This window comes from Cryptotermes secundus, unplaced genomic scaffold (assembly GCF_002891405.2).
Source record: "Cryptotermes secundus unplaced genomic scaffold, Csec_1.0 scaffold110, whole genome shotgun sequence".
Classification (NCBI taxonomy): Eukaryota; Metazoa; Arthropoda; class Insecta; order Blattodea; family Kalotermitidae; genus Cryptotermes; species Cryptotermes secundus.
Window position 1 is genome coordinate 441,623 of NW_019742550.1, and position 27,770 is coordinate 469,392.

The 27,770-nt window shown below is 36.9% G+C and overlaps 1 protein-coding gene across 1 annotated transcript; it reads right to left on the reverse strand.

The window, feature by feature from the left end:
- Positions 1-3,000: 3,000 nt before the first annotated feature.
- On the reverse strand, positions 3,001-27,770 carry LOC111873254 (ribosomal oxygenase 1). Its single transcript, XM_023867806.1, has 7 exons — positions 27,736-27,770; positions 16,082-16,704; positions 12,067-12,709; positions 10,823-11,069; positions 7,646-7,766; positions 4,318-4,504; positions 3,001-3,201 (listed from the first exon to the last, which is right to left on the reverse strand). Exons 2-7 carry the CDS (start codon positions 16,702-16,704, stop codon positions 3,127-3,129), a joined length of 1,896 nt encoding a protein of 631 aa, XP_023723574.1. The 5' UTR covers positions 27,736-27,770; the 3' UTR covers positions 3,001-3,126.

Below are 27,770 nucleotides of genomic sequence, written 5' to 3' on the forward strand. Positions count from 1 at the left end.
AATTTTACTCACACATAATATCTACTTTTACCTCCAGCTTTTAGTCACAAATGTGAGGTTAAAGAAATATGAATATAAGTTAACAAATCATCTTGTGACTTCTCACACTACCAGCTCCTCAATTTGTACATTATCTATCTGCACAAACATGGGAAACTTTCTGAAGTACTGCACACTATGTTTGCTCAACACAGGGATGTGATAGTGTCTGTGGGTGGGTAGAATTTTATGGATGAATGGAAAGAGAAGGAGAATGAAGGGTGCTAAATATGGAAGAATTTACAATTACTGGCATTTACATGCTTCTGCTGCTGACACACATGCTGTAAATGTTCATCACTGCATAAGACTCCTACATTACACTGAGATAAAATGCCACTTGATACAGTTTTGACCAGCTCATAATGTTCGCTCAACTCATGTTTAAAAGTGAAGGTAATATGGCAACACAACACTGGAAACTTTGATTGTGATTTCTGCAAAAATTACTTATCAATCAAAATTTTACATAGGTCATACTAAAAGTCATGAACATCAATTTTTTGTAAAGTAACATGCTTTATTATTGACAAACCAAATACACCACCTCAATCTATAGACCTTTCTTTATTTTTCCACATAATCGCCACTTCTTTGTACACATTTCTCCCAGCGTTCTGGGAATTTGAAAATTCCCCTTCTGTAAAATTCCGTTCCAGCCATCCGAAGGCACTGACGCACTGAATTCAGTGTGTTTATGGAAGTCTGTGCATGGGTGAAACATTTTAAAGATGGGAACACCAGCATCAAAAATGAGCCTTGGAGCGGTCGTCCTCGAACAGCCTCAACTGAGCGCAATAAGGAAAGAGTGGATGAGATCATTCAAGATGACAGGCGTGACTGTGGACACAATAGCCCGAAAACTTGGAATAGGGCACAGTGCAGTACAGGAGATGATTGAAAGCTTGGGCTATAGGAAAGTTTGTGCTCGTTGGGTACCGTGGTTATTGACCAAAGACCACAAAGTTCACATTGGAAGCAATTGCAAAGATGGGGTGGGAAGTTCTTCCACACCCCTCCTATAGCCCTGATCTGGCACCCTCCGACTACGATCTTTTCGGATTTTTGAAGGATCAGCTGCGTGGACAACGTTTTGAGACAAGGGAGGAAATTCAGAAAGGAGTGCTTCAGTGTCTTCGGATGGCTAGAATGGAATTTTACAGAAGGAAAATTTTCAAACTCCCATAATGCTGGGAGAAATGTGTGCAAAGAAGTGGCAATTATGTGGAAAAATAAAGAAAGGTCTGTAGACTCAGGTGGTGTATATGGTTTGTCAATAATAAAGCATGTTGTTTTACAAAAAATTGTTGCTCACGATTTTCAGTACGACCCTCGTATAATGAGACACTTTCATGTCAATGTTGAGCAAGGAGCTCTTAACACTGGAGATTTTTCAGCTTCTGTGCTCATATCACTATATATTCCGCAACTGCACTAAACTCTAAACTTGTCCCATTGATAACCCCTTGGCACAAACCATGCAGATCATTTCCAACAGTTCCTCTACTGTTGTGCATGGGGACCTGTTTGTTTCGCAGTCGCTATATAGTAACGGGTGTACACACTACAATACAGAAATTATGTCATTCAAAAGAGGGACATTTCCAGCTCACTACTCGTCAAGGAATCACAAATTTCTGGACACCTGTACATCCTTTTCTAACTTGTATATAAACATGAAGACACTTCCTGCAACAAACCACCACCCAGATGTTCCACTACCCATATTCGCTCTCTCTCACACACACACACACACACAATTACAAGACCCTGCCATGGCTATACACTTGGCTGCTAACAGTAATCTTTCATTCTTCATTACTTTGTTTCTCCATCCCTTTGTGTCAAGATGGACAGATTTCTACTCAACAAATGCAGTTGGAAATTCTAGGAAACTGACAGCAGTTACAGTCTGCATCATAAAAGTAATTTATTAGTGGGACTCGATGAGCCATATCAGAGTCACAACAGTCACCCTTATCATTTCAAGTTAAATTAGTAACAATAAGCAGCAATTTGAATGTGTGTCAAACATAGGAGAATACAACAATTATTCAGCTAGGTTCTAAATGATGGTAGCAAAATAATATTCTCAACTGTGATATTCTCATACTTTATGCACAAGTTTCAGACAGCAATTTTCTGTGTGTGTGGGGGGGGGAGGGAGTGTGTGAACTATACTAGGAAATATGGTAGATGGCTGACTCCATAAACTGGTTGTGCAAACAGTACACTTCTTACATGGATGGGGACAGAGCCCAGTCTCCGAAACGTTTTCAAATAAAAAACAGGACAATGGATATTATCCAAAAAAAGTCAATAATTGTACTAATATACCATCACCAAAACTTGTAGGTCTTAACACATTTGCTAGTAGCCAGTCAGTGGGAAATTTAAATGCATTCACTGATCAGCAGAATCTTGAAACACTCCACTTGTAAACCATGACAGACAGGTATCTGCATATATAGCTGTCCGACCTAAGTCAGATAAGTAATCTACATATGGGAACATTTATCCAACAGCCGGTCGGATATGGGAGTGAATGTGTTAAGTATATTTCTTGTTCTGAGGTTCTAACATATAAACTTGAAAGTTCAGAAGCTTTTTGTGAAAAACAATACATCTCTTATTTGGTGTTTCCTATATATAGCTCAATGACTTCACAAGCTTTATGTGCAAATGGTTCACCTTTTGCTCCCTGGATCCGATGTATAGTTGAATAAGCATCTTCTTGCCTCCAAACATTCTGACTGAAAATCATGCATAATTTAAAGCAAAATAACAATTCAAAATGCATATGAAATTTTCATGGAAAAATTAAGCACAACACACTTCAACAATAAAACAAGGGTGCTCACTGTATGTGTGTAAATATGCAACTTTAAGAAGTGCTACAATAGGAAAATAATGAAAAGCATATAAAGATATGATGGGACTTATAATAAAGTAATTACCTCATATTATTTGTAATATTTATTTCATGCACGATACATTTCATACAATACATTTATCATACAGCAGATCATGAGTAGTCTCTATTCAAAACTGGTATCCACATAAGAGAACAGTTGATGGAACATCACATTAACAAATGCTTATCTTCAGAGCTCCATCAGTTAATAAAAGTCCTCTTTCCCATAGATCACCAGCAATCTGCACCTGGAGAAACAAACCCAACAAACCACATCAAAAACAATCCTTGTGGATTCTCATGAGGACTGATTTACTTACTAAATACATTATGACTGCAGATGGAAAATGTTATTCCTTCGCTGTACCCAAACTCAGCTATTATATGTCTGGCATGATTCTATCAAAGAGTAATATCCTAATTGCATTCCTGTATTTAGCACATTCCATAAAGAATACAATTTTTTCTTTGTATCTTCCAGCTTTGTATTTTTCTGGAACACATGTTCCATTTATAATCAGCAAGAATGTTTGGATGCGGCCACGTACACACACAGAAATATTACGTCGTCAGACCTCTAAAAACTAAAATTCAATGGATGGGAGCATTTCAATTTAATTTATGTAAATATTTTATGAAATAGCTTGCATGGTAATAAAGACAAAAACCTTAAATTAAGCAATTCCATTTCTGTATCATTAGGAAGGGCACATGCTGACTTGATAAACTGGTATTATAACTCATTGCCTAGCCATCTTGCTTAAGTTTGGCAGCAGAAACTTTGAATGCTATACATCTGAAATGGCTCATGAACATCCATTCCTACCAAGAAGAATCTACAAGCTAAGCTAACCTATCACATTCAAAATGACTGCTTGACTACCTGATTAAGTAATAAAAAACCATAAGCAAATCTACAAAATTCAGTTATTTGTAACACTAAAATAAATACTACTAAAAATAATATTAAAAATACTAATAATTCCAAAGCTACATTCATTATTATGCACTTCCAACTTACAAATAATCCATGAGTATTCATTATAGCCAGGGCTTGAGGTGGGGCGGGATGGCATCCCGGTTCTTTTCTAAATGGCTTAAAAGCATCCCGTTACTTCTTTGGCAGTAAATGCAATGTACAATACCCAGGGCTTGAGGTGGGGCGGGATGCGGCAGGATGGCATCCCGGTTCTATTTTCATTCCACCTCAAGCACTGATTACAGCATATTTTTTTCTTACTGCTATAACTCGTAATAGATTTCCACTAAGAAAATTAGGTTACAATTTCACACTGGATGCTTGATCTGTCAAATGTAAGAATGGGTGCAAGGCACTAAAGGAACCATGCAGAGAAATAAATTACCTTAGGCTCTTCTGAATCCAAAGGCAAATCTGAGACCTTCACAAAATCAGGATAGGAACAAATGAGATGTTCTACAGCAGGAGCAAGCTCAAAAGAAATCTCAAGGTACTGTGGTTCCTCCCTGTGATATTCAAAAGAATTATCCATAGTATGGTACACACGGACATTATCTTCTTCGGTGACTAACCTGTGTTAACAGATAAAGTTTACAATTTTAAATGTTGTCTGCTGGACCTGTATTTCTAATGAAACACACAGATATTTCCTGAGTTGTATTCAGGAGATAAAACATGCACATCTTGTACCAGAGACTGGTTATTCTGATTGAGGTCGTTGGTTTTCTGGTCTCTCCAAGTGAGTCCTATGACTGTAATGCTAAAGCTATGTAACATATTATTAATATTTATTGTTATTTAATTACATTCCATTAATCCATACAAGGTCAAATGACCTAGAGGATATAGAAACTGTCATTATAAATATATAACAATAGTATAACAGTAAATCTCATATACATGCCATAAATCTTACAGTAGCCATCTGAAACAATTTTACATAAAATTAATACAAATATGGTAATAAAAATAAATTACAACTATTAACTAAATAAAGTAAAGGTATTCACTGGGAAGTTCTGTAAAATTCATCAGTGCTATAAAATACATGTTCAGTGAGATAGCTTCTCAATAAAAATGTGAAATGCTTAATGTCTTTAGATAATGATTTAATATTCAAAGGTAAGTGATTATAAATCTTGCTTCCAGAGAATAGCACTCCTTTTTGTCCTACTGATAAATTTGTAGAGGGTAAGTATAAATTATTATCATAGCAGGTATTAATATCATGAATATCCGTGTTAGATGTAAAGTAATTTTATTCTTAATGGCGAAAAGAAGTAAGGAAGAAATATATTGAGACTGGAGTGGCAATATTTGTAATTTATAATGTTTCTTTATACAAAACCTATGAAATAAATGTACACTAACCTAAATCTCAAAACAGTTTGTGCAAAATAAAATGAAACCTCAAGACAAACCTGATAAGGACTGCTGTGGGGAAGTATTTGGATGAAACATTGATAAATTTCCTGAAAACTATTCATTGTATTAATATACCACCATCACAAACTTTAGATCTTACATATCAGATTAGTTTCTTGTTTGTGCCCATAAAATGAAGTTACTGTGACAATTACATATATACACATACTCACAATACACACACATGTGCATAAGATCTTCATTGGTTGCATCCTGTTGCGTTTTCCAGATATATATAGGAATTATGTTAACCATCAACACAACAAATATACTCATTTTTAATATTCAATCTTTATTCCTGCTATGTTTCAGTCGTATAAGACCACCAGGCACTTATATATACCATATATAGCAATACGTACAATTAGTGAACTACCGATATGGATCCATACCAGTGCAACGTGTCATATTATATACTAACATATAACTTTTGCATCAAGTTGGTGTTATAATTAAAGTAGAAATACAGAAATAAGATAAATGATATATATAAAAGGTATACCATATATCAAGATTTATAATGTGTTGAATATATTATGGAATATTAAAAATATTAAAAAGTATTTAAAAATGTTTAAAAATATATTAAAAGATTTTTTTGGTATAGTAAGTTACGAATGTGTATGCCAACTTAAATACTAAGGTTCCAGTGCTACAGTGTAAAAACTGGGCATGTATGTTATGTGAAGGTCTTTTTTGTAGAAGCTTTCTACGTAGTAAGCCCGGTTGTGGAGCCCAAAGCTACAGTGTAGAAACTGGGCACGTATGTTGTGTGAAGGTCTATTTTGTAGAAGCTTTCTACATAGTAAGGCCGGTTGGGGAGCCCAAATACGAGTTTCTATGATGTACAGGTTGTTGCTGTATAGTATACTGGTATGCTATTTTCACAATCTGTATCTTTATATAACCATACAATATGATGTATGTGTTTCTCGTCTGGGAGTATGTACGTTCAGTGTGTTCCACACTGTGTGCTGGTTCGATGTAGATCTCCATCCTCAGGTAAATGCCTATTAAGTTGGGCCCAATCAATAGAGTTAGTGCCTTTCTCCAGATCTTTCCCTTCCGGTCTTCAGAATATTGAATTTAAAAAATAAAAACAAGTGGATGGATACCATAATGTCCAAAACATTGATAATTGTATTAATACACCACTGTCACAACTTTTAAATCTTATTCTTTTCATAGTCTTATGTGGTATGCTGGGCAGGAAACATAATGCTTTCATGTATATTTAACTGCAGGGAAATATGAAGAATGCCTTCTTTTGACAGAGAGCTGCCAGATGTGGAAATTATGTTTCTCTTGCAGTGAGGTTCCCTGGGAGAATGTGCTGCACTCTGCTGACTTGCAGCTTTTGCAAACAGAATGAATTTCTAAAAAACCTTTTCAGAAAATACATGCCACTTTTGCAGCCTATTAACCAAACAAACAAAACAAAGAGACCCTGTCATCACACATAATCCTCTATGCTATACACTTCCATTCATTCATTTATTTTAAATTCAATAAATCCTATATGCAATGTCTTACAGTATGTGTTTATTGACAGATGAAGTCTAATTTCTGAACTGTTCTAGCATATCAATGAATTTTTGTTCTTATCAGCTGTATAAAGGGCAGTTTCTCCTTCACCCTTTCTTCTAAACTACTTAACTTAAACGTGTCTAATCTCAACCATGCAAGACCTTCACTATCATCTTTTATGCAGGCTTACGCATATACGTAGGTCGTACTGAAAGTCATGAGCAACAATTTTTTGTAAAGTAACATGCTTTATTATCGACAAACCAAATACACCACCCCTCAATCTACAGACCTTTCTTTATTTTTCCACATAATCACCACTTTTTGTACACATTGTCCCGCGGTTATTGACCGGAGACCATAAAGTTCACATTGGAAGCAATTGCAAAGATGGGGTGGGAAGTTCTTCCACACCCCTCCTATAGCCCTGATCTGGCACCCTCCGACTACCATCTTTTCGGATTTGTGAAGGATCAGCTGCGTGGACAACGTTTTGAGACACAGAAGGCAATTCAGAAAGCAGTACATCAGTGTGCTGGAACGGAATTTTACGGAAGGGGAATTTTCAAACTCCCAGAATGCTGGGAGAAATGTGTACAAAGAAGTGGCGATTATGTGGAAAAATAAAGAAAGGTCTGTAGATTGAGGTGGTGTATTTGGTTTGTCAATAATAAAGCATGTTACTTTACAAAAAATTGTTGCTCATGACTTTCAGTATGACCCTCGTAATATTCCAATGACTTCCACACTTACAATATTACCTGATAACATGTGCTCTTAAAAGCTTTATTTTTGTGTCCAAGGTAATTTCGCCACCACTAATAATCTCTCCATTGGGCCCCATTCTAAGCCCATCGCCAACACACGAGAACTGCTTCTCTTCTGCAAATATAAAGCACCAATACATATTGAACCTCTCAATTCCTGTATTTTTAGGAAGAGACTAGAAGTGGACCACAAATTTTCCAAACCATGACTGCTCAACATGGTACAGTACAAAAACACCTAAATAAGCCATCATAACATATAATATGTTGATGCTGTTACACAGTTATAATGTAGAATGTGCTGGTGAAAGGAAATAGTATAACATTTGCACTTACAAGCACTACTCTCACTGCCATTGCTTTCTGATTACTCTGGAGCCATATTTAGGGGCCATCAAGTACACTAAAAATTGTGGTAGGCCACAGAATGCTGGGTTTGAGAGGTCCAATCTATGCTACAGTTGAACTCTAAGTGGGCAATATGATATACAACTTTTCATTAAAAAATACAAAAGAACTTTAATTACATTAAGGTTTTCATTTTATTCCAATATACAGTACAACTTGTACAGCGAATGCCTTACCAAGGAAGCTCTGGATGGGCTCGGAGACTTCAAAGTAGGAGGGCAAATTATTCAAACTGTGAAATATGCAGATGACCTTGTGTTAATGGCTAAGGAAGAAACTGTGCTACAGGGCATGATTGACAGACTAACTGAAACTGGAAGGTGCTATGGCATGGAAATGAATGTGGAGAAAACAAAAGTAATGAAAATTTCGAGACAACCAACCCCAGTCACAATAAAGATAGACCAAAAACAACTGGAGAATGTGAAATGTTTTAAATATTTGGGTAGCTTGTTAACAGATGATGGAAGGTGTACTAGTGAAATTAAATCCAGGATTGCCATGGCAAAAGCTGCATTTAGCAAGAAGAATCTTTTTACCAGCAAATTGGACTTAAATTTGAGGAACAAACTAGTGAAATGCTACATTTGGAGCATAGCTCTGTATGGGACTGAAACATGGACACTTAGGGCAGTAGATGAGAAGCATCTGGAAAGTTTTGAAATGTGGTGTTGGAAAGGATGGAGAAGATCAGTTGGACCGATTATGTGAGAAATGAAGAAGTGTTAATTAGAGTCAGTGAGCAGAGGAATATCCTACATGAAATAAGAAAACGGGAGGCTAATTGGATTGGTCATGTTTTACGCAGAAACTGCCTTCTAAAAGAAGTTATCGAAGGAATGATAGATGGGCGGATAGAAGTGACAAGAAGACGAGGAAGAAGATGTAAGAAGATGCTGGATGACCTTGGGGACAGAAGAGGATACTGTCACTTGAAGGAGAAAGCTCTAGATCGCATTAAGTGGAGGAATTGTTTTTTAAGAGACTGTGGACCTGTCATCTTGACAGATTACTGATGATGATGTTGATACAGTACAGTCACTAGCTTCTAGTCTGACACTGATCAACCTCAATGTTCTTACCAGTAAATGGTTTAGTCCAGCTTCTTCATGGACTGAGAGGGTATTTTCCAAGGTATATTGAGAAATGACAGAGTAGGATTAAAAATTCCATGACAGATTCAAAGAGCATGATTCATAAATAATGAAGTTACAAAGATTTTCAATCTGTACATACTTAGTCAGACAAATATGACAGAAGGGCTGCATAAATCCTGAGTTCAAGGTGCACCCGAATTCAGAAACCACGTAGCCATGTCTGAGGTTGCTTGGTCAAAACACAATAAAATCCAAAAAACCAATGAGATGCCCATTTAATGTTTTCATGATGTGAAATGAATTTTAACATTAAAGTGATCTGTAATGAAGGAAAATGAACACAAGTACAGTCATTCATTCGGATGCCAAAAACTGAATATTGTAATGGAACATCCAGGTGCATTAGTAGAGCATACAATATATATTCCTAAAACAGTCTTTGTACTGCACTTACACAGCATACAGAACCAAAAAACACCCAAGAAATATGCATGTCACTGCCAACAAGCTACAACAAACAAAACACAAGAAAGGAGATTATAGGAAAAAATGTGTAATACACCATCTTTATAATTTAGAAAGGATTCAACTTGGTTTTTAAAAAACTTTTAGACATTCAAGTCTCATGCACAATGAAGTATTACAATATGGTGCAGCAATTTACTGACTCACACATACCTGACGATGGCCCCATACAGCTCAAACATGTTATATACAAAACATACACTAAGTGGTGTTTAATCAAGTCTATCAAGTGTTGCAGTCTCAAGATGGTAAATGTATGCACACAAGGTGGAGAAACTGAACTTCAATTAAGAAAATCTTAAGCCTATGGGCATTACCATCCAGCCTTTCACTTACATTTATAGGCTGCTCATTTGAAATCCTTTTTATATTGGTAATACTGAATTCTTTAGAGACATTTCCTTGCAGACACTTCCAAACTGGGATAAGATAATGAATTTGAAAGTGCACAGTGTGTATTTAACACAGACACTGGGAACAAGGGATAATAAAGGCTATGAAAATATCTGTGAACTTCACTATGATGAACTCTTCCTTTACAATAAAAAGCATGCAACTGTTCACTGTTAGTTGAGACTTACTCAAACTGATGTAAATAAAAAATATAGGTCTATAGTGAGTGAATAAACAAACATCATCAAGGTTTCACTATTTACTATACTACATGAAAAGAAAAATTAAATATACAAGGGCTATTTTTAAAGTAACCTTCACTGACCTATTAAAAACAAGCAGCAAGAAGAGCAATTTAATCATATATAAAAAAATATGTACATATTTAAGCTACTTCTCAATGTAGTCACTGCCAGAAGTGGGGCACCTGTCATATCAGGGAATAAGGTTTTGTATACCTATGTTATGGGAGTCTGCCACCTGCAAACTTGGCCATGTTTTGACACCTTCCATAAACTCCTCACTATTGCTGAAGCACTGTGATCTCAACCAGTACTTCAGGTAGTTAACAGGTACTATTTTTCCATACACAACTTTTTGTCATGCTTTTCTCCTTTTCTTCACACCTTACTTGGGTATTACCCCCCCCCTCACTCTCTCTGGGAGTTTCTTGTGCATGTGTGTGTATGTACATATTCCTTTATAAATACTGTATGAAAGTTTGTTTCATCTCAAATGAGATTTTCACCTGCAGTTAGCATCGGTGGCAATGCATCATGAATAAACTGCTTTCCCATCTGATCGACTGCTGCATCTATTGGTGCGTGGTCAAACAGTTTTGCCATGAGAGACTTGATCTTCTCTATAAAGTCTGTTCTCTGGGTTGATGACTTATCACTATGTGCAACACCCATGAAGTTCAAATAATCCTGAGGCAAGCCTCTTCTGAATTCAATGTTCTCTTCCATTGCCACTCGTACCGCTGCAGTAATTACCTGAAAGGTAACAACAAAATATTCAAGAAGTGAAGTACCTGCTGTTGAAACAAACTAAGCTCTTTACTCTCAGGCTATTTATTTTAGATTCTCTTAAAATTCAGTGGTCATAAAATGCATAGTTCAGTAATACCAATAGCCAACACTAGGTGACCAGTTACGTGATGGTTTACAAGGCAATGAGTCATGTAATCCTACCTCATATGTGCAAGTTCTCTCCTGCTGCTACATTAGTTGCCTAAAATAAACAGAGGTTACTTTCTGAACAATCCCATACTGAGAGTACTCTTGTTATCAAATACTCACAGTGACATCAATAAAACAAATAAAACCAAAAAAATATACATTTCTTCCTAAGAAATACAGATATGAATCAACATAAATTCACCTAGTAACCAACTAAAAACTATAACCTGAAACTGATTTTATTCAATACAGTTAGTTCTTTGACAACTATTTCCTGCTCACCCTAGTTGTTTCATGTTAGCCAACCTTGTGTACTCAAAATACTTATATAAAATCAATAAAACAATACACAATCTGAGCATGAATGCAAGAAAATTATCATTAAACTTCTATATATGAACACTGTATCTGTTATTCAGCACATAAAACATCCTTATTTTTAATGTAAGTGACATTTCACTCCTGTTGGATGAATGTCTTACAGCCACCAAAGTATATCAAAAGTTGCCTAGCATGTCAAGAAAGATTACATACCTCAGAATATGTAGAGATACTACAGTAACACTACAAAACTACCTAACACACTACACAGCATAACATCCCACAAGACGGGTAATCTGCATAGTCACTGCTGTTAAAACCTCAAATTTCACATATTTATTATCCATCTAATCATCTGTCCACTAAAAAGTCTGCAGATACAAAGAATAGTTTATTTCCTATCCAGGATTGATTGGCATCTTTAAAATGAAGAAGTGCTCTAAATATGACTTGAAAAATATCTAAATAAGCACTGACAAATTCTACCAACCTTCTCCATTAAATCACCCCACGTGTTGCGCTGGTAGCATGACAGTGTTACATGTAATGAGTGAATTCCAGGTACAGTACGACCCTGGTGAATTGTACCTCGTGGAAAATACAACAAATCACCTGGCTTTAGAGTAATTTCCATTATAGGGTCCCCTATTTCATCTTGACTGAAATTTCCACTTGAAAATCTTGGTAAAGTTTCAGACTCTGACTTCGGTGGATACAATTTCCAGTGTTTCTGACCTTCAACTTGCAAAATAAAAGCTTCAATGTCATCATAATGCGGTGCAAAGCCCTGTGAGTCTGGAGGTGTCAAGTACACATTTGCTCCAACAAAACAACCAAAATATTCTTGCAAAGATGAATTTAAAAGAGCAAGCTTTGGAATGAATGTCTGTGGATTAAGCAAACGAACACTGCAACCATTCTTGTAGTAATCCCACACAATGCTTGGCAGAGCACGGCCAACAGGATTATGTGTCTCTCTTTTACCATCAGAATATGATGTTACATCCAAATTCTTTGTAAACTGAACATTATAATTTCTCAACATTTTGTCAATATCTGGTGTAGATATAATTGGCTTGTAGTATTCTGGAACACCACGTTTTATATGTAGCGGCCTTTTCTCCCATGCATTTCTGCAAGAAAGTTAACATATTTTACACTGTTAAATCAGCCATGCAATGCAAGGATCGTCTTCCTTTGGTTTCAGGAACATTATGGCTTAAGAACCAAAGCAATGATCATTGTCTTCCTTTGGTTTAAGGAACATTAAGGCTTAAGAACCAAAGCAATATTTTTAACATTTACCTGCCTTAACACTTGAATTAATATAAGTTAACAGCCTGAAATTATATACCAAGTAGGTCTTCATGAAACGAATGACTATTTACTTTATTTAAATTTCTATTTTAGTTGGACCACTTGTTCTAATGTCAGTATGGCTGTGTAAAGGAAGGCTATGATTTTAAGTCTGACAGCAGTAGTTTTAAAGATTGCATCCTACACTATAGAATGGTGGGTGCTTACTGTGATACTGGTTTTCAATTGTGTAAATATTGTGCAAGCATAAAGAAATTCCTGGCAACATTTTGAGTGTTTGGGATGCTCCACAAAGGAAATGTTTTGAGAGACAAGAAACTAACTTCCTTCGACTTCCTTCAGACATTGGCTGGTTTCATCAGCTCTTACTGTTCACTTATGTCCAACACATCTGACATTTTCTCACACAGAACCAGCCTCTTCAGGTTTCTGTACCACATTCATTACACGTGTTCTTGAAGGAGGATCACAAACATTAAAATAATGTCAGAGTAACTTCTTTGCATCTGCATGGCACTTTCACAGCCAACATTACCATATTAAACTCCCAGTATTACTTTATGCAAGCATGGCAACATCAAAACAAATGGTCCAAAAGAGATCTTTCTGTGAAGGCCCTGCAGACGGATGGGTAGAAAGTACCTATGTTTTGACCTGCCCAACCATATTGTGGCATACAGACCAAATGCTAGGCAACAATGACAAAATAAGCCACTACTCAACAGTCACTGCTAGGTAACCCTGTTCCTAGGGGATATAAATATTGGGATCTGACCCTCCATGCTGGGGGAGTCTTGAATCTGAGACTATAAAATATGGTCACATGTCACGCGAGACTTGGACACCGAACCTGGGCAGTTGAGTCATATAGCCTCAAAGAGGACCATGCAGAAAACACTGCTTCCAACAGTCCTTCTATTGTTGCACGTGGTCTACTGCCTAGCAATGGCTGTTGTCTCGTCTGTTTCACAGTTGATACCTAGCAACAGATCTACACAGTGTGTTCAGGATCTGTTAGGGCTCATTTTTTTAAATTTTGCCCTGCAATGCCATCTGTTGGTGAGTTGTGGCGTTAAGATTCTTGAAGTTTCAGCTGGGGCTGTCTATAACTACAAAGCGCAAGCATCGCTGCATCATGTGTTCTGTCCTTGAATGTAACAGTACTGTTCTGATGCTCGTTAGAAAATGATGGCTGAACAGAGAGCCAACATGAAATTTTGTTTGAAGTTAGGCAAAACAGAGGGAGAAGCATATGAAATGATGACAAGTGTGTATGGTAGTGATTGTTTGAGTCACTCGAACATTTTTCGATGGTATGCTGTATTTCGTGACAGCAGGGAGGACACTGAAGACACTCCACATGCATCAAAGCCGACAACAAATCACACTGAAGAAAATGTGGAAAAAAAAAAGTGACCGAAATCCTTGCATCAGACAGATGTGTTTCTGCAACTTATAGAGGAGCTTTTGGGAATACCAAAAAGTACTGTGCATCAAATTTTGACTGAGGATTTGGGCAAACAGAAGGTATGTGTGCGGTTTGTACCGCACGCGCTGTCAGGTGATGAAAAATATGCCAGAGTGGAACACTGCAAAGACATGTTACGGTCGGCCCAAAGTGATACAAAACTTACAAAATCGATTGTTACTGGTGACGAGACATGGTGTTTTCAATAGCAGCCTCTCACAAAGCAGCAGAGTGCAGCATGGTTGAGCCCAAAGAAGCCGAAACCAAAGAAACTGCACATGCAAAAGAGTCGAGTAAAGACACTGCTAACCGTTTTCTTCGATTCCAAAGGAATCATTCACAAGGAATTTCTGTCAGAAGGTAAAACAGTGAATTCTGATTATTATCTTGGAGTTCTCAATCGTTTGTGGGTAAGAATTCTTCAAATTCGACCTGAATATCGAGAGCAAGGTTCCTGGTTGCTCCTCCACAACGATGCCCCACCCCACAAATCAAAGTTCGTGCACGATTTTTTGGCTAGAAAAGGGTTCACAGTCCTTGATCATCCTCTGTATTCGCCATATCTGGCTCCAGCAGATTTCTGGTTGTTCCCAAAAGTTAAGTTGGCGATGAAAGGAGACTGTCACGACACCATCCAGGGCATCCAAAAGGAATCTACCACAGTTTTAAATGCGATTCCACAAAATGAGTACAGTGGCTGTTTTCAAAAACTTTCCAATCGATTCCAGCTATGTACTGATTCAGAAGGAGACTATTTTGAATAAAAGGGGTGAAATTTTGAAAATAATTCACATCTTGTATTTTTAATGAACACAGTCCTAACAGAACCTGCACACATTGTGTATATGCCACAATATGATTACTCAGTGTTTGTTAATCAAAAGAAATAAACACCAACTGACAGGACACTGGGGGGTTTTCATGTCTTGGAATGTATCATAACCTAAACAAATGTAAATGAGTGCTGATTAAAAAATTGTCATACTCTTCCATCTCTTTACCAGTTGCTGTATATATTAAAATTATAAAAAATGAATATAGCATTATTAAGGCAACTAAATATGTATATTCTACTTTCTGTAATTTATATGCCAAAGAACTTAAATAAACATCATTGTCAACTGGACAGAAACCGAAATGCCTTCAACATATCTGTGATCTAACTCCATGGATGAAGCATTAATGTGGCCACAAAAACCCATCCTTAGTCACAAAAATCCAGTCAAAATTCTCATACGCTTTCTTTAAGAGGCATTTTAATATTATCCTCTCATCTTTAGCTTCATTTTCCCTTCAGGCTCTCTGACTAAAATTCTTAGTAGAAAGTTACACATTCTTGACATCATTACCTTTATTTACTTAACTTCTGAGTCATATGACAATCTTCTTTTTCAAGTCACACATAATGAAATGAAAGATTTATCTGTGACAAAAAGAAATTAAAAAAATACTGGTGTTAAATTCATATACATGAGAACTGAAAAGTAATCCTTATAATTAAAAGTATAAAAATCAGAAGCTGCCAACATGACACAAATAAATCCGATTCACATTCCCAAACATATGTGAACAATCTTAAAAATAACACATACCCAGCATGAGAACAAGTAAACATTATTCTGTATGTCTTCTTTCTGTAGACCTTTTCTCTGTAACTTGAATTTACTATCCCAAGTGGTTTCCCTTTAAAACAAATGATATGAAATCATTTCAAACTTACCTGAAGAAAACTTCTGGAACAACTGGATTTATAAGCCATGCAAATAACTTCTTGCCCTCCACCAAGCTGTTGCCACTGTAGTTGTCCTCTTCTGCGTCCTCCACATCCTCCACTATGAAAACATCTTGACCCACAGATGAGTCCTCTGAAACCATGGTGCCTTTCTTCATCCCTTTCGTGGGTTTCCTTTTTAGTTTCACTCCATTTGTCTTCTTCCTGATGAAATCTTGAAATATAACCTCCTGATCTTCATTTTCTTCATTTTCAGGATTTAATACAATTTTCTTCTTTTTTCCTTGAGTTGCATTCTCAATTAGTAATACATCATCAGAATTCTCTTCTACATCCACAATTTCAGCACCAGGAGTCCTGGACTGTTCACTAGTAACGGTAAAGGAAATGTTGCTTTTCTTCCTTTTTCTCTTGTCTTTGACACTACAAGGACTAGATGCACTAGGGTCATCATCAGTACTTAAAATTTCTTCAACATCAGGTTCCTCCGCTGCTTGAAACATATCCTCCGTCTCCTCTGTCTTGGTACTCGATTTCCTGTTTCTTTTCCTTTTACTTTTCTTTGAACTGTAAACTGCAAAAGCAGAAATGTCGTCTTTTGAAGGAGACATCTGAAAGCAGAAAAGAAAGTTCAATGATAAAACAAATAGGATATTCAGAGTTCAGAGCAAGTAAGGCATAACTATTCATTTTATTACACAATGTAAACAAATGGTAGTAAAGACAAAGAATCAGCCACATGAGTTCAGAAATGGAAACATATGTGACTTCATAGAATTTTATGACAGATTTCATACTAAATCTGTCCAGGGTAAGCTATAAGTTTCATCATAATTATAATTATCAACCTGCAAACAATACATCACACATAATGTGTATGACAAACCATGTCGCACAGCTGTCATATTATCTTATGTTCTACCAAAAATCGCTTCAATGTAAGTTGCACATTTTTCAAATTACTAACATACATAATTTAAGTGGCCTCCGTAGTCTAGGGGTAACGTTCCCACCACATGACTCAAGGTACGCGGGTTCAAACCCGGTGGAGGTCGTGGAATTTTCAAGGGTGCAAATATTCAAGGAACAAGTCCTCCGGGAGGGACTTTAAGCCGTGGGTCCCGTGTCGTAGCTTTACGGCACGTAAAAGAACCTCATGTCTCAAGGAGACCTCTGAGCCAAATTCAGGACATTTCCCTCCCAACAGTAGTCTCTAATGCCTCTGATAGAGGGGGGAAGCATCGAGGTACCGCTAAGCCAGTAGAGGCTGAACTCGCTGGCTGAGTCAGGGCTGATGGCACGCACCAATACCGGTAGGGTATAGAGACTGGTAGAATATCAAAGAGGGGACGCACAATGGACCAATACCTGGTCTAAGTGCATGGGGAAACCCACCCCCTCCACCACCACCACCACCAACAACAACAACAACAACAACAACAACAACAACAACAACAACATACATAATCTGAGCACAATAAATTGAATAGGTAGTGTCCCTCTCACCCCACAAATTCATGCATCTATATTGTTCGTGTTTTATCATCATCATCACTTATTTATGATGTTGAAAAGCATGGTGCTGAGATTATCTCATGAAAACTGGTCACCCACTTTGTAAGTTGAAAGGGGCCTTAGAAATAAGAGCGTGCATGCATACACATACATACACATACACACACACACAGCATGGCGATTCCATAAGCCTGTTTTTTTTATTTAAGAATAGAAAGCAGGCTAACAAGAACTACAAACTGTTATATACAGAGGAGCACCATAATTATTTAAAGTTAATTTCAATACACTTGGAAAAGTAGATAAAAATAAAACCAGTAAAGTAAATAATACTAGGCATCTTACATCATATTTTTTTGTAAAGTTCAAAGATTAAGAAACAAACAGAGGCTTAGTTCCTCAAACATACACACTGACACAAGAATACATGAAACTTTGGAAGGCAGTTCATTAGAATATTATAAGGCACATTTTTTAAATGGCCTCAAACATAGGGACAATAAAAATCAAAGCACCTAACGATCAAATGACTACACTTTAATAACTGCATAAGGCTGTGCTGCCATCTTGAGTGTTTCAATGCAGCACCAAGGATTTATTAAGCTGAGTATGATGTCTTATACTACTGATCACATATTTGGCTCAATTTAATTTACTATGTTGTTCTTTTTATTTCAACAAATTTGTATGAATTTTATGGCACTGTATGTTTTCTACATTTTACTTTGAAATGTTATTCATCTGTCAGTGCATAAAGTAGTGCCACTTTTGATACAGATGTATGTTAAAGAATTGTGTCTAAAGTGAGGCAATTCTGAAGAACAGCAGAGTTCCAATTGACACTTTCAGAAAATGTTCATTGGGAAGGAAGTGGCTCATATTCTTGACTTACTGTGGGATAAGAAGGCAGAGATTAACATTTGTTTAGATGCCTGGACTAGGAACTGAGAAGCACTGCTTAACATTTCCAAATTTGTCACATGTGGAATTTTATATGGCAATGAGAGGCAATGGAAGGTCAAGTATCACAAGCTTTACTGAATCATAAATTGAGATTCTGAATTATACCGATAGATCAGAGCTCGGGTGTGGCATCATTAAAAGCATCATTTAGGAAAGTGCAAGTGCCGCGCCATAGCTCAAGTGGTTAGTCGCTGGCTTCCCACTGCAGCGGCATGGGTTCGATCCTGGGTCTGGTCAAGTGGGATTTGTGGTGGACAAAGTGGTGCTGGGGTGGGTTTTCTCTGAGTACTTCGGTTTCCCCTGCCAATCTTCATTCCACCAAATTCTCCATCATCATAATCACCCAGGACAGGCTACAATAGGCCATTCAGTAGCTGCCGTGCTGAGTGGACCCAGTTGGACTCCACCCCCTACTAATCGAATTTAAAAGAAAAAAAATAGGAAAGTGCAGCTGACTTGGACAGTTAGCAGTAATATTACACCATTTAGAGAGGTAGAACATGCAATGCACAGTCACTGTTCAACTGGAATAGGTAATTTGATGCATTCATTTATGTAACAGCAAATGGGTTAACATTTAAATGTCATCTGTACACTTTTACATGCCATATTAATGTTATGAGATAGTGACTAGACACAGGGTTCAGATTGGTAATTGGTTTTATTTCCTGCTCTCTTATTTACAAACACTATACAGTATATCAGTATGTACTATAATTTCATAATCTGTTATATCACTGTTGCTTGCTGGCTCTGTCTTCACACACACATTGCTAGATTTCTGGTAATGATAACGGGGACTCCTCTGTAAGCTTGTAGACCCTCTGTATGCTGCTTTGAGACCAACTAATTCAAAGCCACCACACTAAACAGATCCTCCAGTGCTGCACACTTACATGGCTGTCAGAGATTGGTGCTTGATGTTACTTAGCAATGGATGCCTCTGTGACATTTCTCTAATTTAAAAAATTCCAACTTTTAGGTGTCATGTCACATTACATTCACAAAATTAAGTTCATAAAAGGTTACATGTAAGTTTCAAGCTTGCACTGCTACTGTTGCATAACAGCAACAGCTGAACCTTCAACAGAAACATACCACAGTGGCTGACACATACAGATCAATCAAAACCAATGGCATGTTATACCACCACCCATTCTCCATATAAAGAGCACTGTAAAACTGTACAAGACATAGAAATTGGACTAAATAAACTATGAAATGATGCTTGCTAAATACCTTCTGTGCTGTGAAATAACCAAGACCACACATATTATCTTATTATTAACAGTGGCCGTTTTATATGTATGCATGTATGTTTCACCTCAAACATTCTATGAGATGCCAGAAAGACAATTCTTGGACCAAGCATTCAAAAACTATGAACAAATTGCTCGGTTATTTTTAAATTTTATTGTATGTTCATTTGTTCAGGCCTTCTGAGTTGCTGCTCAGCAGTATAACTTAACCACAAGCAAGGCCCAATTTAATTATATGTAGTTACCACACCAAAGTCCAAGTGAGTCACACAAAAATAAATAACAAAATGCGGTACCATGGTGACTACAACAATTTTGTGTACTATGAAGTACACCCTTCATAATACTGTTATGGTTGCTCACTGGGCAAGTTTCAACATATCAAATGCAGTTTAAAGTTAACCTCTCTATGGCAGTCCTGCCTGCTTAAACAGAGGAGTATAAGAATTTGAAAGGCTGCTTTAAAGTCTGAAATATTATATTCATACTGTTTGTCATCCTAAATGCTAAGTAGAGGAGAAAAATAGGTAGCAAATAAAACTGTCTACTATGCTCATTTCAGAACTATTTGACACTGGTTGCTCAATAATATGTACAAGAGAGGCAGAGGAAGAAAGCAGCTGTCCTGACCTACTCATTACATAACAGTGTAGAAATTGGGTTGACATTTGCACTACTTTCAAATACATTCATCTTCTAAACCATAAATTAGGAAAAAAAATGGAACAGGCTTAAATCTTTCATTTTCCTTTTCCACAATAAATTCAAAATGTGTATAAGTCCTCAAGAATAGTCAAAGGGTGCCTAAAATATTGTCATGTATCTCTGCATAGATACAGGATTTGAACTGGTAACTGAATTTATTGGACTCTTACAAATCATAACTACAATTAATTACAGTGCCGTTGCTAATTCACTCTTCACAGTTCACTATGGCATGCATTAAGTCTTCCATTTCTTCACTATGCACTGTCCGGTACTGGCTCCCAACATCGTCCTCTGCTCCCATTTCTCAATGACTCCGGCCCTCGCTGACTGGTGACCCTTGCACATCTAACCTATGACGGTAACTAATGACCTCCTAGTCCAAACTGACTGTAGGCTGAATACTAACTGCTACTGGCCCTGACCAACAGTGATTCTTGCCAAGTCCTACAGGACTGTTCCTCTATTCCTGCGTGAGTATCTGTTGTGGCAGGCACACGATTTGGTTGCTGTGGAAACATGCTTACAGACCCGTTCCCTAGCTATGGCTATCCTCTCTGGTTCTGATATTCTACCTTTCAGGAGACCTGTCACAATATGTTTACAAGAGACTTTATCTTCCAGACGGCAGATGAAAAAGTATAACAAACGAAACTACATACATCTTGTCTCTCCAATTTAATACTGAACTTAAACTCCATTATGCAGGACACTTTTTGGGGTGTCCACAAACCTCTCACCTGCTCAGACAGGACACTCAGACACTGATTCAGACTGCCAATGGAACTAACAAACCTACACATTACAAATAAATCTTAACTATTTTGAGATTTGAGGTTCACTTGGCAGTGACTATGAAGTCTTCTATGTTCATACTGAGGTGTCTACTAGAAATTTATTCACATTCTGCAGTAATATGGTGCTTTTGTTTTCAGGATACAAAGGTGACTCTTCTAACCTGAATGTGGAATCAACACACTAATCTGCAAGGTGTCTGCAGGGTTACTGAGAATGCTCAAGCCTTCCTCTGATTTCAATCAATTTCTCTTCAGTGAGCACTTAGGATCTAATTTTTTTTTGGGGGGGGGGGAAGGGGCAGTAATTACCTTGTCTTTATGAACTTATTTATGATTCTATGAATAGTTATTTTATGTGACACTACAGTAACCTGAAATTTATGCTGGAATCTTCTCCTTATTTACTTGCAAAACCATTTTTCACCTAGACATGATATATGAACACCCATTATTCCAGTATGTGGGAAATAACAGAACTCAGTGAATAACTGCTTACTGTGAATAGGTCATATGCTGTAGCAGGAACTAAAGTAACACAGTACCAGGAGAAAAGGTTGGCTGGCACATAACACATGAGCTGGCTTATCAGTGGTTCAATGATACTGAAGAGAAACCAGATGAAATCAGTGCCACATGCCTGAACATTCTCATGATGATGGTGACAACAATGACAACAGAGAACATTCCAACCAACTGGGTATCTTTTACTTGTAAAGTGTTTAGGTTGCAGTTGTATTTGCCCTACTAGCAGTCTGACTCTTCTCTCTAGTACTGCAAAGATATTCTGAATTCCTCAGAAGAAACTCACTATGAAGAACTTGTGTGCAAAGTCTACTTCACCATGAATTTCTAAAGTTATAAAATATTTACCTAAAAACTGTGCTTTTGATACAGATGGGCAGGTCAGGAAACAAACCAATAAAGATCTGATCACTATTAAGGTGGGAACCATCAAAAGAAATTAAGGAGAGGATAAAGGAAGATTGAATAATGAGTTACTGGCATGTTTACAAAATGATGGATAACATATGGCCAAAGAAAGCTTTACAGTGCTCATCTGATACAAAAAATGTTGACATCCACACAGGAACTCAAGAAAGGATATGGCAGACCCATAAAATCTACAACAGGATGAGTAGGAGAAAATATAATTGCAGAGTGTGGTATTAGTAACTGGCACCAATACAAACCTGATATGATACAATTTTCTTTCAGGATGTTCCACCAACATTTTTGGGCCACCAACAATCCGCACAGCCTTATTCTGTTCACATTTTACATCCAAAATTAGAGGTCCACTTAGCGGCCTCCATAGTCTAGGGGTAACGTTCCCACCTCATGACTCAAGGTACGTGGAATTTTTAAGGGTGGAAAAATTCAGGGAACAAGTCCTCCAGGAGGGACTTTAAGCTGTGGGTCCCGTGTCGTAGATTTATGGCACGTAAAAGATCCTCATGTCTCTAGGAGACCTCTGAGCAAAATTAGGCAACAATTTCCCGCCCAAGTAGTTTCCAATGTCTCTGGTAGATGGGGGAAATATCAGGTACCGACGGCCGACCTCGTTTGCTGAATGGGGCTGATAGCACACACTAGTACTGGTAGGGTATGGCAACAGTAGAAATTAAAGGGGGACGCACAATGGACCAATAACTGGTCTAAGTGCATGGGTTAAACCCACCCCTCTAATAATAATAAATAATAATAATTATAGGTCCACTTCATTTTACAATAATTTCTGCTTTCATCCTCTGACATGCTTGTCTCACACAAACTTTGTTTGTATTCTTGAGATGGTGGAGTATTCATATTAATATTTTTGTGGTTTATTTTACGATGCTGTCAGTATTTAGACTATACAGCACTGAATGGTAAGATGACTGATAAACTGTAAAGGATTTTAATGGAGGTAGTCGTGGCCTAATAAAGGCATTATCTTGCCATTTGCTTCAAGGGACTGAGAAAAAACACACAAAAAAAATTGTTCAGTCAAGACTGCAGCTTATATTTAAACTGAGCACTTCTGAAACACAAGTCTAGAGTGTTACTGTTACACTGGCCTGCTCAATGCAGTGACAGCACTTTACATTAATAGTAAAGAACAAATAAACAGCTGTAAAAGTACTGCAACACTGTGCATTATGTAACAGAATTGCAATGATCACCATGGAAACTGTTAACAGATCAAAACCAGACAGGGACTGAGGGCTTGCCTGGGTCTCAACCACAGATCTAGCTTGGACCAGTGCTGGAAACTCTGCTGTCCCTGGTGCATATAATAGAGGGTAGTTGGAGAGTCCTCACTGTAGATGCTCTGGTCAAGGAAGCTTTCTCCGTTTTCTTGGGCTTTGATGCTGGGTCTTCTACTCTTCTGCTGTTGTGGGGAAGCAATCTATCTCAGGGGTTCTTGTATAGGGTTCACTGAGAGTAAGAGTGTAAAAGATCTACTGATAGAGTTGAGTATCCTGAAGACAAAGAAGAAAAATTGGACAGGCTAGTGAAGAAACAGACCAGGATGCTGAGATCTGAGCATATGATTACAAGTACAGCTGGGACTAGCACAACTCTGCTATCCCTGTTGCTAAACAACAGTGGGTGACCAGAGACAACCCTCTGTCAGTAATAAAAGAGAAGCAGATTCTCCTCCCTCATCAAGGGGTTCAGTTGTTGTGTCATCTGCTGCTGTGGAGAAGACAAAATCTCTCAGAGGCTCTCACGTGGAGTCCATGAGGGTAAGGTTGTAAGAGGTCTCTTGATTGGGATGAGTAGCCTCAACATCAAGAAGAAGAAATAACGTGGACAGCAGAAGCTTGCCTAGAAATAGGAGAGCTCTTCTCAAGGAAACCGAGGGCTTGGCTAGAGCTTGGTTGTGGGTCAGTTGAGATTGGTGCTAGAGGCTCAGCTGTTATTGTCAGTGAATGACAGTGGTTGGCTGGGATACCCTGCTATCAGCAGTCCACAAGATATGGATATCATATCAATGCCTGCCTAGGTTGGACAGAGATTATAGAGGTCTTGAGTTTGCATGGAGAGCTTCTGGGGTGCAAAATAGACCCATCAGTGATCTGAGTGCTTAGGGTAACTACAAAGGTTGTTCTCTCCAAGTAAATTCAATTTAGCTTCTCTTATTCGATAACAACTACATACAAATTTTCACAACAGAGATGGTACCAACAGTTACTGTAACATGGAAAGTAAGACATCTGTACTATACAAACCATGACATACACATAAAGACGCCAATTATAAGAGAGGGCAACCACTCCCATTATGTGATTATTATGTGTTATTTCTTGTCCCTGTTACTGAAGAAGAGGTTCTAAAGGTCACCAGTAAACTAAAAACAAAAATCTCAGCGGGTTTTGATGAGATCCCGGATATGATAGTTAAACAATGTATCCAATTCATAAAAAAGCCTTTGACTTTTATATTTAATCTGTCACTAAGCTCTGGTATCTTTCCTGATCAAATGAAGATTGCAAAAGTTCGACCCATTTTTAAAAAAGGTCAGAAACAAAATATTACCAATTATAGACCAATTTCAATTTTGTCTGTATTTTCCAAAATCCTTGAAACACTAATGTATAATAGAGTTGTAAACTTTTTAAATAAATTCAAATTGATATCGAATGCTCAAAATGGTTTCAGAAAGAATAAATCCACATTTACTGCAATTCAAACTTTTATTGGACAAATTCAAAAAACCCTAGATAATAAACAATTTGCTTTTGGTATATTTTTGGATCTGTCGAAAGCTTTTGACGTTATTAATCATAACTTGCTGCTTGCAAAGCTGGAGTTGTATGGACTGAGAGGAATAGCTCACGCGTGGATGAGATCGTATCTCACCGACAGAACCCAGTTTGTTGAAATTCACCATATGGATCAAAAGACCTTTAAGATAAAGACACTTACCTCATCTCTTAAGGCTATTAAACATGGTGTACCTCAGGGTTCTGTTTTAGGACCCCTTTTATTTTTATTATTCATAAATGATCTGCCCCGAATCATACAAAATGCAGAGGTAGTATTATTTGCGGATGATACTAATATATTAATTACTGGAAATGACATGTTATCATTAAATGAAAAAATTCAAAATGTAAAGAATCAATTAGAAAAATGGTTTTATGAAAATCATTTAATAATAAACACTGAAAAGTCTAAGGTAATTTTTTTTCGGGGAAGTAGATCTACTCCAATTATTAGATCCATTTTTTCTTTAAATAATAAGGAGGTAGTTTGTTCATCAGATGTAAAATTTCTGGGTATTTGTATTACTGAGGATTTAAGTTGGGCAACCCACACCCAATATGTTTGTAAAAAACTTAGCAAGACTCTTTATTTGATTAAATCTTTACGGGACTCTGTGAGCCAATCTGTATTAAGAAATGTGTATCTTGCAAAGTTTGAGTCCGTGTTGAAATACGGTATTATTTTTTGGGGTGGGGTGAAAAAGGACTCTGAAACTCTATTTAAACTACAGAAAAAATGTTTAAGGGTGGTTAAAGGTGTAAGAAATAGAGTCTCCTGTAGAAATTTGTTTCGAGAATTTAAGATTCTAACAGTTACTTCCTTATATATATTTGAGATTTTATGTTTTATAATAAAAAATAGGATATATACTACCCAGTATTCTGACGTACATGGCTATAATACTATTCATAAACACAATCTGTATGTTCAATTTTGCAATACTGAGCGCTGCAAAAGAGGGGTGATTGGTATGGGAACCAAAATATTTAATGGCCTACCGACTGAACTAAAAAGTGTAAATAATTTTAATGTTTTTAAAAAGAAGCTAAAAAATTATTTGTTGTGTAACGTCTTTTATTCTCTTCAGGAATTTTTTAACAACTGTTGATATGGACTGCTTGCTGACAAATAAATCTGTTTTAGATAAATTATTTATATGTACAGGAATATGTTTTAAATAGTCTGTTTGTATGTTGTAAACAATCTGTATATATGTTTTAAATATTTTCTCTAGTCTTAGGTATTTATTATTTATTATTCTATATTCATGTACTTTGAATGTTATGCTTGATGTAATGTTGTTGTTATCTGACATGTCCAATTGTAATTTCTACAGCTATGGATGAAATAAATGAATTGAATTGAATTGAAAAGCTGAAGTTCAAGGTCAGATATACTGTTACTGAAAGGAAATTCAAAGCTCAACAGCATACCAATGATCTGCTAATGGTTGTGAGGACAGATAAAATCACCATAACTGAGGATGGGTCTGCTACAGGTATTAGCAGAAAGAAATACTCTGATTAATCACAATTGCATCTACAATGTTAATAAACATTAAATGACAAAAACTGTGTAGGACTCCACCATCAGAACATTAAATGATAAAACAGAATGTTGAATGGAAAATAACTGTTACAGCATGATAATGGTTGAGATGACTTCAACCAAATACTCATACTTCATGTACAAGAACTTCAATATCTCACTGGTGCAGAATTATTTACTGCAACGAAATGTTTAAAAAAGCAGTAGCTAGTATGTTCCACCAGCTGCACATGGTATACAGATTTTTAAATGATTATGTATTTTGCACTTGTATACTATGGGTGTTGCAAAAGATTAAGCTATACAGACATACATATTAAAGCAAATGAAGAATTCAGCACAGACAATGAACCTGGAAATAAAAGCACAGCACACCATGACAGAATTTGACAACTACAAAATCGAACTATATTCTAAATGAAGAGGAAGACGGTGAAAGCTAAAACTTAACTCTATTATCATGCAAATGTGATTATATTAACTCACTGTCTAATCTACCTTCAACAGTACATGAAATGCCCACAGACAGAGAAATTGTGGCTGTAAAAGAAAGAGGAACCTCAAGCAGATTCAACAAACATCTAACTATACAAAACAAAAAAGTGGACATAAAATAAACAAGAGCTAAAACTAACTGTACAAACACTTCATTGGACAAAACAAAATGTGTACAAAAGATTCCCAGCCACAAAGTCTGAGAACCACAATATTTTTACTTTATTCAGCACCATTACAAAGACTTCATTTAATTTGCATGTGTCATATAAAAGCTCTGTACATTAATCAAGAAGAGAAATCATTTCATAATCCTGCAACAAAGCAAGGTATAGGATAATGAAAATATGTTCCTACAGAACAGTTTCCCAGTTCCTACTGTTTACTGAGGCTGTAGCCCTAAAAAAGTTAAAAAATGTGCTGCAGCTGTTATAAGACGCCAACACAACTATTCTTGCTGACCATCACACTGCACATATTATTCATCTACTGGCTATAAGAAAGTACAGGGCTACTATAAATGATTCATTCGTTTTTAAAACGCTATATTTTCCAAAGCATTATACATACAAATATGACTGATATATAAAAAGAACCGTAAACTCACCAAGTTTTCTTCACACTCTACAAATGTTCTATGTG